The sequence below is a fragment of the Hydra viridissima genome, unplaced genomic scaffold (genome assembly GCF_058129835.1).
Source record: "Hydra viridissima isolate aposymbiotic clone 2 unplaced genomic scaffold, HvirCarnegie_v1 scaffold_15, whole genome shotgun sequence".
NCBI lineage: Eukaryota > Metazoa > Cnidaria > Hydrozoa > Anthoathecata > Hydridae > Hydra > Hydra viridissima.
The window spans coordinates 6,975,587-6,995,366 of record NW_028324314.1 but is presented as its reverse complement, the minus strand read 5'-3'; the positions used below and the strand labels follow the sequence as shown (position 1 = coordinate 6,995,366).

Below are 19,780 nucleotides of genomic sequence, written 5' to 3'. Positions count from 1 at the left end.
TCCGTGTCTCCGAGCTGTGACAAATTGTTTCATTAAGTCGCGACACTTTTCGAAGGTTTATATGCAACTCAATTTTACGTTGTTCTTCCTAACAAAAATTCGGTCTGCTATGACCAGCCCCTTATATAATATCTATATTCCTTTTTCGAATAATTGTGTAAAGATTTGGTAAATTTAGAAAAGCTCCGAGCATGTTTTTCAGAATTACGAATCAACCTCTAAAGTTGATTTCCACTTATATTTTGATTACAATTAAGAATCACCCAAAAACGTCAAAGCATCAAAAATATTTCGCTGAAGTAGCTTTTATATTTCAACCATACCTCCTTTATTAAATAATTAAGATGCTTGCGACTGATAAGATTAGAGCGATCAATTAACTTCTGCACCAGCCATTTAGCACAATAAGTCCCAACAGCCTTCATTGTAATGAATCTTTGTGTCTTGCCTAATCAATTAAGTCATATAGTTTGAGGCGGGGCTTTTTATAATTTTTTTTTATAATTTTTTTTTTTATAATAGTAAGTTTTTTTTTTATAATAGTAAATTTTGCAGTGCCTACCCCAAAATTAAGTCAATACTTCTTCTTTTTTTTTTACTTAACTACAACGGTTAGTCGATATATGTGCACTTTGGAACGTTGATCTTACAAAGTAACTTATTTTAACTTGTTAAGTAAAAAATATCAGTAATATTAAAATTTAAACAACTTGTAATAAAACGTTTTTGTAGCAATAATAAAAACCAGGCTGCGTAGTTAAAAGAGAAACCACGAGGAAAACAAATGTAGTGAAAATGCAAATAAAAACTGATGACTACGTTGAAAAACAAATTTTTTCAAAAAGGAATTACGCCTATAGATATTTTTTTCATGTAAAAGGAGAAAAAGTCCGTGTTTGCAAAACATTTAACCTAACTACACTGTCAATTTCACAAAAGCTAGTTTACACAGCTCACAACACCAAAGATGTTAAAACAAATACTCCTGCCCAAGATTTACGAGGTAAAATCATGAAAGGAAAACGTACACCGCACAGTGGACCAAAACGTACACCAACTCAGCTAGGGATCACATCAAAACCTTTTCTAACAGTTGAGTCACATTGTCTTGTAAGTACCAATAGAGAATACCTTGAGTCACACCTTAATATTTCAAAAATGTATAATCTTTACAAAGAGAAATGTATAAACGAAAATGTTGAGCTAGTAAAAAAATCTATTTACTACCATATTTTCTCCACCGAACTCAATCTTGGTTTTCACATTCCCAAAAAGGATAGATGCGACCTTTGTGAGAAGTTTAAAGTTGCTAAAAACACTGATACTATGTCTGAAAAATTGAGAGAAGACTTTGACAGAAATCAAGTTTTTAAAAAAGAAATGAGAGATATACGAGCTAAAGAAAAAAAAGATAAAAATGTTCCGGTTTTACTTTTTGACCTTCAAAATTTTACATTGACTCCGCATGCAGAAATTAGTTTCCTTTTTTATCTGAGAAAGCTAAGCTTGTATAATTTGACAGCTTATTTTTGAACAACCAAAAAAGTGTACTGTGCATTATGGACTGAATCAATGGCGGGAAGAAGCGGCAATGATCTTGCCAGTGCCTTTTGCAAAGTTTTGAGTGATGTGGCAGAGGAAAACGACGTAAGTGACTTAATTACTTGGTCAAACTCCTGCGTTCCTCTAAATCGGAATAGTATATTATCAAATGCTGTGTTACATTTTTTAAGAGACAATCCTATCATTAACTCAATCCCTATGAAATATTCCCTTCAGGTCATTCATGCGTTCAAGAGGTGGATCATGCCCATAGCGAAATTGAAAAGCTCATGAGGAAAACTGATTTTTATAGTCTAATTGGATTGATAGGGATGTTGAAACAAGTTAACAGAAAAAATCCTTGTCGTATCATTCAAATGAAACCACATGACTTCAAGGAGTATTCAGTAACAGCAAAGCTGCTTAATTACAAGTCAGTTCCTTTTTCTAACGTTGCTGATCTAATATTTACTTAAACATCTCGCATTATACATTTTAAATCTAGCCATGATTGCAATGGACCTATGAGCTGTGCGAATGTCAAGTTCAATGGAAAACCTAACAGAAAGAATGCAGCAACAAGTCCATCAACTTCCACTGTTTTGAATGTAAAACCAAAGATTCAAAGTTGTACAAAGGAATTTGCAGACTTAAAAAACAAAGATATTTAAGCTGCATTTCCGCTTATGCCTCTCGAGGACAGAGATTACTATCAAGTTGTACTTCACCTATAAAATAAACATGAAAAACTTTTAAGGGTTGTACTTAATGTAATGATTTTAAAATGTACCAAAAAATGTAGTACAAAAAAAAAAAAAAAAAAAGAGTAAACAAAATGTTGTAACCTTGTTTTGTGACTGAAACAATAATCTAATTTATAAAAATTAGCTTTTTTATTATATTATTGTTTCAGTAACAAAATTTAAGGTAACTAACTACTTCAGTCTCAAAATTTCGAAGTAACTAACATGTTTCTAACTACCGTTAAGCAGCAGTTAGAACCTTGTCATAGTGAGAATATGATTGTTTCACTATGACAAGGTTCTAACTGCATTTTGGGGTATTCATTTTTCTAAAAAATAGCAATACTTATAGCAAATGCTTATGTCATCATGAGTAAAAAATTTTATCGATGGATCAGTTAGAACCTTGTCAAACCAACACGACGAACTGTCGAAAAAGAAGAAAAAGAGATTAAAAATATACATATATGTTATTAATTACTATAAATGTTTTGCCACTTTACCGATCAAAATCACAATCCGGAACACAGTATTATGTACAAAAGAAAAGTAGATAAACAAAAAATATATATATAGCTTGCAAAATAGAAAAAAAAAAAAAAATAGAAAAGTGAATAAATGGATCAAAATGATGCGGCCAATTTAAAATGCACACGAGGGTCACGCTTTAGATAACATTGTTATAAATTAAAATAGATCAAATCTCTTTTTGATGATTGTTGCCATTTTGATGGTTGTTTGCCATTCAAGATTTAATTGAGAGTGATATTTCTTTTTTTATCAATTCGATTAGTCATCAACTCATTTGTCTGAAAAATATGCCCCAAAATGCAGCTTTGTTTGTGAAAATCATCCATGACCCTTTACATTTGCAACAAAAATTGTTGTTAAGGTCTTTTTTTTAATAATGAGCAAAATCAAAAGATTCAGTTATAAAGTCAGTTCTTTACGAAAATGAAGTTTTTACACAAACTAATGATTTTGATGTCTATTTTCTTGTAGAAGTACTCATTTAGTTAAATAATCAACCATGGCTTTGTTAAGAATAGTTATATCAAAAATTAATATTTAAACGGTTTGTAAAAGTTTAACTAAACTGGTCTCTATTAAGTTAGTTAATAGCTATTAAAACATCCGTTTATTTCAGTATGTGTAGCTAGCATGTAAAAAAAAAAAAAAAAAATCAAATTAATAACATTTTTTTTTCAATTTGAAATATATGATAGTAAAAAAAAATTAATTGATTATCACTCAATATAGATATTTTTGACTTAAATAGAGTTTCCATTAAGCCAACGGTATGATTAATTTTAGTATTTTGCCATTCACTTAGGACGGATTGACCATTTTGTAGGCCTGGAGCAAAATATGTTAAAAAAAACATAAGTATAATAAACCAAAACGCGCGTCACTCAAATTTAGACAAATCATGAATTTCCTGTACAGATAGATATAGAGTCTAGTAGATGGAGGAGATCTATTGTCTTGGCCATTTAGTATTGTCACACCAGAAGGTCAAAATTTTAGCAATTTGAAGATTCCAATTTTCTTTTGAAGATTCCAATTTTCTTAACTCAAAGCTCCAAAGAAATCTGTTTTAGCTAAATAATTCTTTGATCCACACTATCAAGACGGTTTTACGCATAACAGTTGGATTTTCTATCACGCTCTTCCGTCCTTTCAGGAATCAACCTTACAATTTTTTAACATTTAGTTTTACTGAAGTTTTATGTTTTTACTATAATGATATACACTTATAATAAAAATTGTAACGTTGACATTAAAATAAAATTATATCCATTTCTCCTACAGTCACAAATTTAAAAAGTTTAAAATACCTAATGAATGGAAAGATGTCAGAATGATATCAAAATGGAAAAATGAAAGAATGCAAAAGATGGAATTCAACTAATTATATTTATTGTAAAAAAAACGCAATATTTCGTAACAAATTAATCAAAATTTGATTTTAATAACCTTACAATTGTAACTAGGGGAAGGAAAACCGGTTTCCGGTTTCCGGAAACCGTAAAATTCTTGGAAATCGAAAACCGAAAATGTTATTTTCAAAACCGGTTTTTGGATATACAGTACAATCTCTCTAATTCGAAATTTATGGGGAAAAATAAACGTTCGAATTAGAGAAATTTTCGAACTATAGAAAGACGACTTTTCTTTTGCGCATTTCACGGTGACTTTACATTTAATCAAACTAAGGAGATTTTCGAACTAAAGAGACTCGAATTACAGAGATTATACTGAATATCTTTTGTACAAAATTTACTTGGTTATTTGGCAATTCTAAACCACTTTTCTTGATGTGAAGTTGCTCAAGAAAATAAATGAAAACTTTCAATTTGCTTCCACTCGAACTTTAACAGTAAGTTACTGCAATTTGTGATGTAAAAAAGTGAAACAAATTTTCACAAAAACAAAAATGTTGTTTTCTGAAGTCCAAAAGGATAACATACCAGTTTGGAAGCACTTTTTGCACTCAAAAGAGCTTGAATTGGCCAAGTGCAAGCTCTGCGATCAAGAAATTAAGTGTAAAGGAGGAACCACAAGCTCCATGAGGAACCACCTGAGGACAAAGCACAACATCACATTTGCTGCAGTTGTTACTCCTGAGAGGAAACTCGAAGTCATCAAACCTATTGATTCGTTTTTTAAGACAAAGGACCTTGTTGATGTTGTTTTGGCTGAGCTTATTTCATGTGATGGGCTGCCCTTTCGTGTTTTCTCAACTAGCCAACGTTTGAGAACAGCTCTTGCCCAAAGATATATACAAAATAGATACATACAAATTGCCCAAAGATGCTAAATCGATTAAGGCTCTGCTGATGAAACATTATGAAGATATCAAGAAAACATATCAGCAGTAATTTGTAGAAAATAAGCTTGTTAGTCACAAATTTAGCTTAACCCTTGATGAGAATACTTCATCCAGAAACAGAAGATATATGAACATAAATGTTCATATGGGAAGTGACTATTGGAACCTTGGAATGATCAGGGTACATGGGTCTATGCCAGCAGAGAAATTTTGTATAACTGTTGACGAGAAACTGAAAAAATTTGGGCTACGTTTTGCCTGTGATATTGTTGCAGTAACCACAGACGGAGCTGCTGTAATGAAAAAATTTGGTAGCTCAATTTTACCAGACCATCAGCTCTGCTTCACACATGAAATCCACTTAGCTGTCTGTGATGTTCTATATAGACAATCTAGGAAAGAAGATAATGGCACACCTGAGTAAGTCACTAATCTAGAAGAGGACCAAGAAGATGAAGACAACGATGAGAAAGGAGGATTAGAAGTTTCAGCAGAAGCAGGCGCATCAGCTCTTCCAATGATCAGAGAGGATGTCACAGAACTCATCAACAAGGTCAGAAAATCTGTCAGATTGTTTCGAAAGTCTCCAGTTAAAAATGACATGATTCTGCAAAAGCATGTCTAGTCTGAGTTTGGAAAGGAGCTGCAGTTAATCTTAGACTCTAAGACACGTTGGAACAGCTTACTAGATAGATTTCAAGATTTGTTACCCTTAGGAAATGTATTCAAATCTTACTGATTGAGTTATCAAGCGATATTATTATTTCTGAGTCTGAATTTACCACCTTACAAAATCTAGTAAATGCTTTAGAACCAATCAAGGTTGGTGCTGAAGTACTTTGCAGAAGAGATTTGAACTTGCTCTCATCTGATGGCATTCTGAAGTTCATTTTCAAGCATCTTAAAAGCCAGAAAAACACTTTTAGTCAAGAGCTAGTTGACTCATTTACTAAAAGAGTCACTGAGAGGAGGAATGCTATATTAATAAACTTAGTTAAATATCTGAATAATCCTGATGTCATTAATGGAGCAACTCATGAAATTTTCGAAAATTCCATGCCAAAGAAAAATGCAATTGCTACTACTGCATTAAGTTTGTTTAATCGTTTGTTTGAGCAAAAGAGAAGTGAGTCTATAGATGAGGAAAACTTGTCAGATAATGAAACTAGTCAGGAACAAGTACAGCAATTTACTTCCTTGTCAGAAGAGCTCGAGTTCTCCATTAGAGAGACAGCCAAATGGGTTTCACCAAAGAAACAAAAAATAGAATCAACTTCCAAACTAACGCTCAAAGAAATGGGAGTATTTGAGCTAACAAAAAAAATGAACTAGCAACTTAGATTTGTTGTGCACGGCTTTGAAGTCAATCCAAGTAACAAGTGTGGAGGCTGAAAGGTCATTTTCTGCAAGTGGTCTATTTGTCACTAAACTAAGGTCAAGGTTAAATGATGAAACACTCAATGCTTTATTTTTTTTTACGTGCTTATTGTCTAAAGAAACGTAAAATTAACCATTAAAAAGACTTATTTGTTTGCTGCTCAATTGTATTCAATGTACGTATATGACATTGTTGCTATATATATTTACGTTTTTGCTGCTGTTGTTTCCCTGAAATATACATAATAAAAAGATACACTAGAAAACCGGAAAACCGGTTTTTAAAACATTGAAAACCGCGGTTTATTCGAAAAACCGGTTTTAGAAAAAACCTAAATATTTCCTTTCCCTAATTGTAACTGTAACTTCCATTGATTGTAATTTGCAAATTTCATTTTTTAAGTGGCCAACTAAAAAAAAGACGTGCTCATATTCATTTTTTATTTAATCTGACGATCAAATTGTGAGTAAATCATTCACAAAGTATGCTCTTAAATGAAGTTAATTTTTTTAATACCCAAAGTTCAACCGAACACTTGAGAGAAGTTACGCTAATAAGAATGTATTCTTTTGCTATTTTTAATTGAAATAAATTAAAACAAAGTGACATACAATCATTTATCTATATGAATGCATGTATGCATAGATAACATACATGGATGCATCTAAATAGATGTACAATTAAACAGATTAACCGCTGCTTATATTGTTTTAAATTTAGAAAGATGAATATTTTAATATTGATTGGGTTGATAAGAAACGTTTTTGCAAGCAGCTTCATTGAAGAAAGCTATTGTATATTAAATGACGATGGAACTGAGTGTCTTAAAGAAGAAACAGTTAGTACCTTTCTGCTAGACAAGAGAATAGAAATGGAAAAAGAATTCAATGAAAAGTCACTCAATTCAGAAAAAATTGAGGAAGAAATACTGGCAAAAAGTTTAATTGATCAGAAAATGCCTAATGGTTTGGCAAGAAGGAATGGTGTTAAGGTAAGTTAATATGCAAAAGAAAAGTAAATTGAAAAAATCTAACAATTCGATTACGCTTTTCAAAATGAGTTTAGAGTCGGTTTCCACACTTTCATGCACTTTTTCCTTAGCAAAAAGAGTTAGGCAATTTTTTTAAGATGAAAAGACTGAGTCTCGAAAAAAAACATTTAGTTTTAAAAAGTATTTAAACAAAATTTTGATCAATATTTTTTACATGGTTTATCATTATGGTGTTGAAGGGTGTTCTAATTAAATTTACCCTTTAAAAAAAGTAGAAAAACAAGATTTATTCATTTCTTTCATAAAGTTGATTTATTCATTTCTTTCATAAATTTGTTCTCACAAATTCATCATTTTCCATGAAACTGAACATAGTTTTTTTGTATGAGCAAACAAAACTCGTTTCTTTTTTATATTCGTAATTTTTTTTCAGAAAAATAAAAAAATCAAAAGAGTTTGAAATAAAATTCTGATGACAGTACTGAGGGCAAAAACGTTTTCAAGGCGTCGTTTGACTATCTGATGTTTGAAAAAAGAATCAGGTTAAAACTTTAAAATTAAAAAAATTAAAAACATAAATGAACTTGACCGCCTAAATATTCCGTCGTCTTAAGGAGCTGAGCGTAGATTTTTATATCCATTTAAATATATTTTTTGAATAGGCTTCATAGCATAAATTAAAATACTACTTTTAGACTTTCTAAACAAAAACTTTTTTAACATTTTAAGTTGTTACTATAAATGGGCAGACCAATCTTGAACTTTTTGCTTCTTCGAAAAACTCTGAATGTTTTGCAAGAATGTCGCCATAGTTTAATTTAAGTTATTAAAAAATGTCTGGTAGAATGAAGTTAAAATTACAAGAGTTTTTCCTTTTTTTATTATTTTATCATTAAATTACCTCGCTCTCAATCAGAATCAGAGTTTTTAAATCTGTCTTTGTTTCCTTCGGCTGAACTCTCTTTCTTTTGTTAATACGAAATGCTTTCCGTCTTTGGGAATCGTTTCATTTTCGCAAAGAAAAGCGAGAAAGATGTGATTGCTCACCTCTCATGTGATTTGAAAATAGTGACAAATAACATGTTTACAAATGTTGTTGTATTTTCATGCAAATGTTAAAAATATATATAAATTTGCTTAATTACATCAAACTATACAAAAGATAATTTGAATTAAAAAAAAAAAAAAAGCCAATCTTAAAAAACGCGTCGTTCCATTTTATGGACCGTTTCGTTTTGCGCAACCTTCCTTTATTCCTAAATTCTGATATTTTCTGCAGGGTCGTAACTATGCCGAATATTTAACGGAATTGATTTATTTGTAACTGACTTTTGCAAAAGTTTTTTAATTCTGATGTCATACTTATGTAAAATTAATTAAAACGTTTTTGGCCATTCTCTGTTAAATTGTTAAATTTTATCTTACAATCCACAGCTCAAAATAATCAAAAAATGGCAAAAATACTTCTTGCTTTCTTTTTATAACTCAAATGAAGAATAAACTCCAAGCACTTTATCCAGCTGTGTAAACCTCATAATATTAGATTCTCTTTTTATAATGTAGATGGAGAGGTCTAAAAAAGTGACAACTTGAAGGCACGAGAGCTGTATTGAAAAGCCTTACTTCTTGTTTACTTCATGTTTACTTCAAACTTTTTAATTGAGTTGCCTGTTTCATACTTCTGCTTATAAATGGTTTGGCTCTGTGCTCCATCAAAACCAATCTTTATATATGAAACTCCAAATACTCCATATATGGCATATCAATCAGTTCAGAAAGTTTACTAATAGTGTGGTCTAACACGTTTTGAAGAGCACACTTTGCAGAAATCTATGAAGTTTCTTTAACTTTTAAAATGACTACTTTTATTGGTCATAAGATTTCCTTGAAACCGTTGACATTCTTTTAGTATAAATCAAAATTTAAAAAAATTTTTCTTTACTTTTGAAATATATGTAGCTAAATTAACCTTTAAAAATTATCAGACTAAAAACAACTCTCCGACCGTCCAAATTTTGTGATTCCTACTTTCTAAATTTTATAAATATAATAAGTTAATATTTGTGAACAAGTGCAGATTTAAACTTTGTAAAGTTGACATTTGAGGCTTCTGGACTTGTTCCGCAGCAAACTCGAGAGGGGGACGCCTGATAGGGCAGATGAATGATTTCAGTATTTTGGTATGGCGAAAAAAAATTTTTTTTTTCTGTCATACATACAGTACCTTATGTATTGTACTTACCTACGTTTCTACCACAGTAACATTTATATTACTGTTTATATATTTTTTTAATTGTTTATTTTCAATATTGCTTGCAAAAATTTTCCAAGTGCGTTGATTTTTTCATTTTTAAAAAATGAATTCAACTAACAATTAACTTTTCTTACACTCTGTATTTAAAGTTCTGTCTCGATGTAAATCTGAAACCATTCTCTTTTGTGAACAATCGGATTATTGGATTTAATGGAAATATCGTTTACCGGACAGGCAAACTAGGAAAACTGACGGACTATCAGATATAAGATTTAAAAACTCAAATTACCGCACCATCGGATATAAAGAAAATTATCGGTTGTTCAGCTGTTTATTTCAAAGGTTATCTTATTTAAAAATTATAAAAAATCACACTAGGTTCTTTTAAATATAAAATACTAAAAAATTTATTATAAAACATTTGTGTTTAATTTTGAAATAAAAATCATTGTAATTTTATAATTTAAAAAAAAGTTGACTTAATTTACAAAAAAGTTGTGAGGGGTTTACTCAAGGAGGTTTAATACACAGGAGACGGCACGGTATATACGTTTATATAAAACGCGCTGAAGCCAGTTTTGAAAGTCAGCCGCCAGAAAACACAGATGAAATGAAATCAAAGCATTGCAACAAGTCCATAAATAATTCGCCAGTTATACTTTCGAGGTTATATTATGTTACAATGAATTGTTTGCTAACTGATTATCTGGTTCAGCTTATTCCAAAATATATGGAATACTGAAACAGACATTCAGATAGTCGTATGTCAACACAAAATTAGCATACACCATATTTTACACAGTATGAACGTTTATTGTGGAAATAAAAACAAGCGTTTGTGAATTGATACACTGACTGCAAAATTGCATGGCACCTTACATTTTACAAGGATAATGAATAATTGCTGTTGTGTTATACATTGATTCTGAACAACTTTTCACACAAAATGCTAATGTCATGATTATCTTTTGAGGGAAATATCAATAACGCAGCTTTTTTTTTCAAGTTAATGCATATTGTTCTTGTTTGCTATTTGTATTTAGCGCTGAAATGCATGTTTCATAGTGTACAAACTCCTCAGAATTTCCCCTAAATACAACAAATCCTACAATAATACTTTGTGAACATATAGACAAACAGCTAGCATCAGAAGCTAAAAAATAATCATGATCAGTAACAGAGTTTTCTAGTAGTTCAATAATCCTATTTCTGCTAGAAGAGTTATTCAAAACACTAACAGAAGGAACATCTATGTTTTCAATGTTTTGATACTTACTAGAAGCAGTCAAAATAGGTACAATTTGCAATGGCAAACAGTTTCCACAAAGAATATCTTGAATATCATTATGCACCAGCAATTTTTTATATGTTATAATAAACTGTTTTGCTGAAGGGTATTTATTACAACCCAATAATCCTTAATTTTCCAAAAAAAAAACTACTGTACCTATGAAAAGTAATGCCACCTGCACAATCTCTTGAAGTACACCCATAGGCAGAACAAGATACCAGTGCCTGGTTTGCAAGTACTTTTTAGCATACCATTACCTGGTATACTGAAAAGTACATGCAAACCAGGAAATAGCTTATAAATTTGAAATTTACCACAAAAAAAGTTTTGTGTTAAATTTCATATTTGTTAAAAGCTATTTCCTTTTAGATTTTCTTTTGAATAACTTAGGGTAATAAAAGGCATGCATTTAAAAATGCTGTCAATTCTGGAAGGGGGATTTCAGAAAAATCACTTGATAGTTTTTTATTGAAATAAATATATTATATATCAGTTTTTTTTTTGCAATAGATATACTATATATGATTTTTTTATTTATAATATTTATTATATACTATATATGATTTTTTTATTTATAACTTTGTCATTATTTTAGATCAATAGTAAAAATTTGTTGTTTGTTTGATATCTTTATGGCTGTTTTTATAACCTCGCCAATATCAAAATATGAATTTATAAACTTTCATTTTTATACCTTGCAGAAAACTTTCTCTCTGTATCAACCATTTATATAACATTAAAATGTAATGCCACCAGTTCAATCTCTTGAAGTAACACCCATAGATGGCATGTCAATTTAAATCTGTTTATCAATATTTCTTATTTTATTATTATTCAGTATAAATCCTATAAAACTAAATAAAAAGTTATAAATTATTGATATATATATATATATATATATATATATATATATATATATATATATATATTAGACATGTCCAAAAAACAACTTTTTTTAAAAATGTCTGAGCACAGCCGCTAAATGTGTTCTTTGTAATAAATTAATACTAAATTTAAAAAATTTTTGAATAAAAAAAATTTTTAGGGGTTGCTCAAGACCCTTAAACATCAGACAAGTCCCTAATATTTTGAAAAAAAAAGTTTTTTAAAACCATATCATGTTGGGTCTCAAAAGAAGTGAAATTTTATAAAAATTTCAAAAATATTAACTATTTTATATAAAAATTACCAGTTCAAATTTTATGAATTAAAAACTATCGTTTTTTAACAAAAAATAAAAAAGTGCATATTTTTAAAGTTTTTTTTAATAAACTTTTTAATTTGTGTTTTTTATAAACTTTTTTTATTATTTTTGAAATTTTTATAAAATTTCAATTCTTTTGAGACCCAACATGATATGGTTTTAAATAACTTTTTTTTTCAAAATATTAGGGACTCGTCTGATGTTTAAGGGTCTTGAGCGACCCCTAAAAATTTTTTTTATTCAAAAATTTTTTAAATTTAGTATTAATTTATTACATAGAACACATTTAGCAGCTGTGCTCAGACATTTTTTAAAAAAGTTGTTTTTTGGACATGTCTAATATATATATATATATATATATATATATATATATATATATATATATATATATATATATATATATATATATATATGTTATGATAGTGTCGTGTATATACATTTAAGTTAAAGCTTATTATTTTATATACATGTAAATACATACTTGTTTCAACTCACAAACATATGGTTTTCTTTTCACAAGAATCTTTCATGCTATCTGAAATACAGTCTCTGTTGGTAGCATGTTGAAATACAGCTATCTGAATGTCTTTTTCAGTATTCCGAATGTTATTGAAATAAACTTAAGAAGACTATCAGTTAGCAAATAATTCTTTACATGAGAGTATAAGTTACCAAACATAAACTGACCAATTATTCAATCATTTTGTTGCAATCATTACAATATTTTGATTTGGTTTAACAAAGTTTTAAAACGTCCTTGGGTTTACTATTGTTTTTTTTATCTTGAGTCGCCGTGCAATGGCACCACTTTTGTACAACTGTTTTATGTTGACAATAGTAATAATAACAATAACAATCTGTTCTAGAATTTATGACCCCCCCCCCCCCCTAAGTAAAGGGCCCTTTAGTTGTAACATTGTAAGCATATGGGATAAATTAAGCCTTGAGCATACTAAGCATACCATTTAATGCTTGTCATTTCGTTTTTATGACGATAGTTTAAAGATGTACAGGTAAATTTTTTTGTTTAACTGGTCAATATAATTGGCTGCATTCTTAATTGCAATGTTCTAGCTAAGAAGTTATTAAAAGTTAGAATAATGTTCTAGCTAAGAAGTTGGAAAAGTTAGAATAAAGTAAATTCAAAATTAAAATTTGTTTTTATACTGTTTTATCTTGTACACATGAGTTTCTTGGTGACAATTCATGTCAACTTGCTACAAATTTGACTTACAATTTTTAGGTCGGACACATAGAAGAACTAAATATCGATGGAAATAAGACTGTTCAAGTTATAACAAGAGCATTAAGACCTCTAATGTTTGGTAATCATTTTATTATAAGTTTTTAAATTTTGTTTAATTGATATTGAATATGTGTATGAAAAACAGTGTAAATTTTATTATGTTTAAGAATAAAAAAAACAATCTAAACTGGTATAAATTTTCAGAAATTTTAATAATATTAGTTTTTAAGATCTTGTTCAAATCCTGGCAAAAATATTTTTATCAATAATCTTACAAACAGTAAGGTTTCTTTAAAATTCTCAAACAATTTACTTTATAATATTGTTTCACACCATATAAACTGGCTTGCAAGAAAAATTTGTATTACTTTTGTTTGGTTTATATCAGTAATTGGTAATATATTTAGAAATTCCTAATATGCTTACTCATGAAGAATGTGATCATATTATAAAAAGAGCTATAGATCCAACAGAGGGAGGCATGTTCATCAGCAAAGCAAAAGGTGGATTGACACCCAAAGAAGTACTTTATAACTATACTGGTGGTAAGATAAAAAGTGAAAATCTTTGTCTTTAACTATTATGTTCAATGTTATCATTTTATTTCATTTAATATTTAAAATACTTTTATACTTTTTTATTGCAATTTTTGTAAATTGTTTATTTCAAATACTTTTAATGCATAATTTTCTTATAAATATTTTTACAAAAACAATAATTAGAAATTAAAGTCACAAAATTTTATAGTTTTTTTTTATAGAAAAAAATGATAAAGTATTTTTAATTTATTAGGAGTATTCAAAAAAAATTTTTTTTTTTTTTTTTTTTTTTTTACTTTAATTTTTTTTTAAAAATAAGTTTAAATATATTAGTAATTTTAAAAAATTTCCACTATAATTGATGACCTTTTGCCATCTTGTAGGTAAGTATGCCTGTAGAATGATGTTGGCTTGGACTTTAAAAAAAGATATATATATGAGGAGATTTTGAATTTCTTGCTGGCATGTAAACATAATGTAAACAATTACTCTCTAATAGAATGCTCAAGTAAGCAAAATAAATGGTAGTTTGATGGTGTTAAGTCTGTTGAATAAGAGAAAGTGATATGACCTCCAAGCCTTGTTCAAGTATTAAATTTTATGTTTCCATAGCAATGTGTGGACAAGCATTTTCATTAAGCAATATGACTTTTTGCTTTCCAAGACCTGGTCCAGTTCTTTTTTTTTTAAGATTACTTCATTCAAATGTCAGCTGCTTGCAAATTGTTAAGAGTAATATTGAACATTACCAGTTTTTTCAAGTTCCAATAACTCAAAATACAATATACCTTTCATATCCTATCAAACACTTAATTTCGCAGTAGTGGACTCTTAAGGACATGCAAGTTCAAGTTTGAAACTTGATAAATTTGAAAAACTCGAGTAAACTTGAACTATTTGACTATCAAATATTTGAACTATTTGAACTTGCAAAACTTAAAGAGCTTTGCTAAATGAGAAATGTAATTGTTCAATCATTGAATCATGTTTTTTTTTGCTCTACTCATACAGAACCCGCTTTTTTGAACTTTTCTTAATTCATGAAAATGCCTAGAAATGATTGATTATGAATTTAGAGCTTTTGAGCTAATTCTATTGTCATTTGACATGAATTTGGCAAACAACTCCAACAAATCTTTACTTTTGGCTTCTTGTGGTCTTTCAGAGCATTGCTGGTCTTCTAAGTCATAGACATTATTGACAAGTTCTTACTTCTAGAGCATCAGCTCCATTAATGGAACAAATGGGGCATTCCACGTCAAGTAGAACCACCCATCTGACATCAGCGACTTGGATTTTGATGAAAATTGGCTCACATGTTGGGCATATGACAGAAGAAAAACATGTAAATTTTTTTGACTTAGGTCAATTATTTTCTGAGATATGACCTTTCAAAGTTTTGACATTTTCACTTGACCTTGGTTATTTAAATTGTCAACTTTTTTGCTATTATACTTAGGAAGTTGATTTTGTTGGCAAACAGAAGCTCTTCCACAGATGAACAACTTTGTGTCTATACAAAAAAGTGACTTTACAAAAGTTCAATAGAAAAAAAGTTGTTGATCATTTGACCTTTGACCCTGGTTAATGGCAAAGGTCAAAGGTCATAATTTTATATTTTACACATTGCTTTTTCTATTGTGGATGTCCCATAAAAAAATCTTTTTGGGATTCCCATAAACAGCTTTGGTATTAATAATAAAGTATTAGTAGGTTCTAAAAGTTTAATATTTATATTAAATTTTTATATGGTATATTTTTATATTATGTTTTTATATTATATGTTTTTATTTATGTTAAAAAAACAAGAAAAAACACTCTTTCAAATCTTAAGTAAGTAATGTGAAATAAAATATAATGACTGTTTTATGTATAAAACAGTGATTATATTTGCATAATTTACTTAAGATTAAAATTTGATGACAGCTTTTGCATACTCATATTATTTGTGTCACTGTGGTTCACTACAATAAAAATTATTCCGATCAGAATTTACAACAATTTCATCTATTATTTTGTAATTTCCGCCAATTTAAGCGTAAAAACCTGATAAAAATTTATGCAACCTTTGTGTAGCAGAAATTGTAAATCCGAAAATTTACAATTTCTGCTAAACAATAAACTGTTAAAAAAAAAAAAAAGCAAATAAATAAAATTTATTTAAAAAAAAGCAAATAAAAAGAATTTATTTGCTTTTTTTTAACAGTTTATTGTTTTGAAAACAAAAACAGAAATCAAACTCAATCTCTAACATTTCTCATTGACAAAACTCGGTAAGAAATTTAAAATATGAATTTGAGCATGATTAAATTTCTAATTTTTTTCAGACCAAACTGTATTTTCACTTGAATTTCTCTACAAATATCAAACACCAAGTTAGTCATTAAATGTTATTTGCAAAAAAAGAGACTATTAAGTTTGGTGTCACTAACAATGAAAAAAATTGATTTGCCAATTACAAATACTTTTATTTAGATTTCTTTGTATTGCAGTAGAGTACACTGAATTTGAATATAAAATATCAGAATTTAATTCTAGAATAGTTGTACTACAATCTATAAAACTATTTGAGTCAAATGGCAAAAATAATCTCATCCAGAAGTTTTAGATTTTGACCATGCCCCCCATCCATACCACTTTTGTTAGAATCTGTCACCTTTGTAGACACATGTTTGATGTTGTCTTAGAAGTCCTACATAGTTAAATAACACATTTTAAGTTTGTAACATTTTACAGCATTGATGACATCCTATACTATAATACTGCATTATTACAGTATCTTGCACCATCTATAATAGGCACCATTTACACCTTGGGGATTGGTCACTATATTAAAATATTGCATATAGCAATACTTTTTACAAAGTAAAATTATCAAGGATATGATAACCACTGACTCTCTCTCTCCTACAAACTTACACTAAATGATTAAAAAGAGAATTAAACCTTTCAGGAGACAATAAATAATTATCAGATTGGTTAGAGCTAGCTTGATTATTACTTTAATTTCTGCTAAAAAAAGTTTAAATAAATAGAATTGAATTGTTCAATTTTGGTTTGCTAGAACAATTTTTAGGACGCTATTTGATGCTCTTTAAAGTTATTTATTATTATTTATATAGTAGAAGTGGAGAAGGCTTCCTTTTGAGGGATTATAATGACAAGCATTTCAGGACCTATATATTTTGTCTAGTCAAAATGGATCCTGCTTCTGACATATTATTATCATTATTATTATTACTATTACTATTATTATTATTATTATTATTATTATTATTATTATTATTATTATTATTATTATTATTATTATTACTATTACTATTATTGTTATTATTATTATTGTTATTATTATTATTATTATTATTATTATTATTATTATTATTATTGTTATTATTATTATTATTATTATTATTATTATTATTATTATTATTATTATTACTATTACTATTATTGTTATTATTATTATTGTTATTATTATTATTATTATTATTGTTATTATTATTATTATTATTATTATTATTATTATTATTATTATTATTATTATTATTACTATTGTTATTATTGTTATTATTATTATTATTGTTATTATTATTATTGTTATTATTATTATTGTTATTATTATTATTATTATTATTGTTATTATTATTATCATTATTATTATTATTATTATTATTATTATTATTGTTATTATTATTATTATTATTATTATTATTATTATTATTATTATTATTTCTATTTATATTATTACTATTGTCACCAACTTTCATAAAAAAATGAACTCACAAGTTATTTACAGTGATAAATTATGATAAAGAAAGTAGATTAACATTTGATCATTTGCAAAAGATGTTTTTAAACAACTTCTGATTGTAAAATTATCCAGTTGTAAACAATTTTCTGTTACAGTTTTATCATAGTGTAAAAAGAGGTACTGCCTAGTTTAGCAATTACTTTCAAATGTTTTGTTAGTACACTTAATAATTAAAAAATAGATTTAGTCATAATCCTGATTAGATTTTACAATGTGTTACTTGATAAACTATTTATTGTGCTTGATAAAAATTGCAATAATTCATTGTTTATTCTATCTTATATTATAAATGAGTATTTTTAAAATTTTTAAATCTTGTAATATTTAAACTCTTTTTTTACCTTCTTTTTTTTTTTTTTTTTTCATTATCTATATACAGAAAGTGGTAAAGCTTCAGGATGGTTTGGGGAATTTTCAGCATGGGATACAAATGAAGACAAGCAAATAGATATTGATGAGGTAAACTGTTTATTTTTGTTTTTGAAAAATAGAATGTGCCTAATTACTACAAACTAGTACATCTACTTTATTGAGAATTGATGTATTTGGTAATGCCTCATCAGTAAATCAAGCAACTTTAGAGGAAGAAATCATACCTTCATATTCAAATTGTGCATATGTAGTTGATCACAGTGTTTTCTTGTGTCAATACCTCTACCCTTCTTCCTCACAAAAAATTTTCCCCTCACTTGTATATAATTTTTAAGGAAATGACCCCCCAGCATGTTTATTATAGGCAAAATAAAATAATTAAATCTACTTAGAAATAATTTATATAGGCAGTTAACAACTCTGGAAAATTGAAACACTTAATTTTAAAAGGAAAATAAACTTATGTGCTGACAAAATTAACAAAAAAGTCTTCCTTAACTTTTCTGCTTTACAAAAGTGTTCCACCAAATCTCCTTCTAGACCCCCATCTACTCATGTAGTAGAAAAAATTTGTCCTATGTTAATTCAGTCCTTCTTTCTCAGCAACACAAAACTCTACTTCTTAACATTAGAATAGGAAAAAGAATTGTAAAATCAACTTGGAAGTAAAGTTAAAAGTTATACAGAAAAGTTTTGACTACTCAATCCTAAAGTTTTACTGGTAAATCTCCCTTTCAAGACCCACTCCTGTCCTCTTAATTTATTTGATAAGAGAGGTTTGTCCACTCCTAAGACATAGACTTATGGCTCAGCATTTTCCTACCTTCCACAGTTTTGGGAAAAGGGAGAGTGTACCATGTTTGCATGTTCATTCAAAATTATTGCCTATAGCTCACCATTAAGTAATTTACAATAAATTTTATCTACACTTAACTGCAAAATTAATGCACCACTTATAAGTTCTGACTTATTTTGAAAAAAATTATGTATTTCCTGATTTATCAATTTCAAAGATGTTTATTGTTACGCCTTTTGTAGGTTTTATTCAGTTTCCCTTATTTAATTTTGAAGTTATAACAGCTTTTCATAAGTAGCATGTTTTGCTGTAATTAAACCTCACTTCTAAAAGAAAAGTATGTATTGGTTTTGAATTGTTTTAACAGTAAAAAAGATAACTGTCATTAGAAAATACCACATTTGTTTGTAATGCAGCGTTATAGACAAAATTTAAGTTGTGATGAATGTGTTGTAATTGTTACTTTGTCCAATGAAGGATTAACAAATTGCAAACTTTGTAGAAGATTTGGAGTGTCTCATACAACAGTTGGTAGGGTTCTACAAAGGCTTGTAGAGACCAATGATCTACCAATGCTGTGGAGGACTGATTTTTATTGCTTCGAACACTAAGAGAATGGTTCACTTTTGCATGAAGTCTCCAAATACAACTTGCTGAGGTTCATGAAGCTGCTGTTACCATAAGGAGAAGACTTCGTGCATTAAATTTATTACCTCAGCCAGCAGATACTGGTCCCAGATTGTCTGTAGACCACCGAAAAAAAAACTGGCTTTTGCAAGG

General features: G+C 28.5%; 1 protein-coding gene and 1 pseudogene across 2 annotated transcripts in view; both read left to right on the top strand.

Annotated features, from left to right (window-relative positions):
* Window positions 1-4,649: 4,649 nt before the first annotated feature.
* On the top strand, window positions 4,650-6,450 carry LOC149878415 (uncharacterized; annotated as a pseudogene).
* Window positions 6,451-7,187: 737 nt separating this feature from the next.
* LOC145192777 (transmembrane prolyl 4-hydroxylase-like) overlaps window positions 7,188-19,780 on the top strand; it is a 29,863-nt gene continuing 17,270 nt past the window's right edge. The window contains exons 1-4 of one of the 2 annotated variants that reach the window (XM_090072579.1): window positions 7,188-7,487; window positions 13,480-13,561; window positions 13,890-14,027; window positions 18,212-18,291. In XM_090072579.1, coding sequence (XP_089928705.1) covers window positions 7,221-7,487; window positions 13,480-13,561; window positions 13,890-14,027; window positions 18,212-18,291 — 567 coding nt within the window. In that variant the 5' untranslated portion in view covers window positions 7,188-7,220. Of the gene's footprint in view, window positions 7,488-10,266; window positions 10,408-13,479; window positions 13,562-13,889; window positions 14,028-18,211; window positions 18,292-19,780 lie in introns of those variants that run through there. The other variant, XM_090072580.1, reaches the window with a different exon arrangement.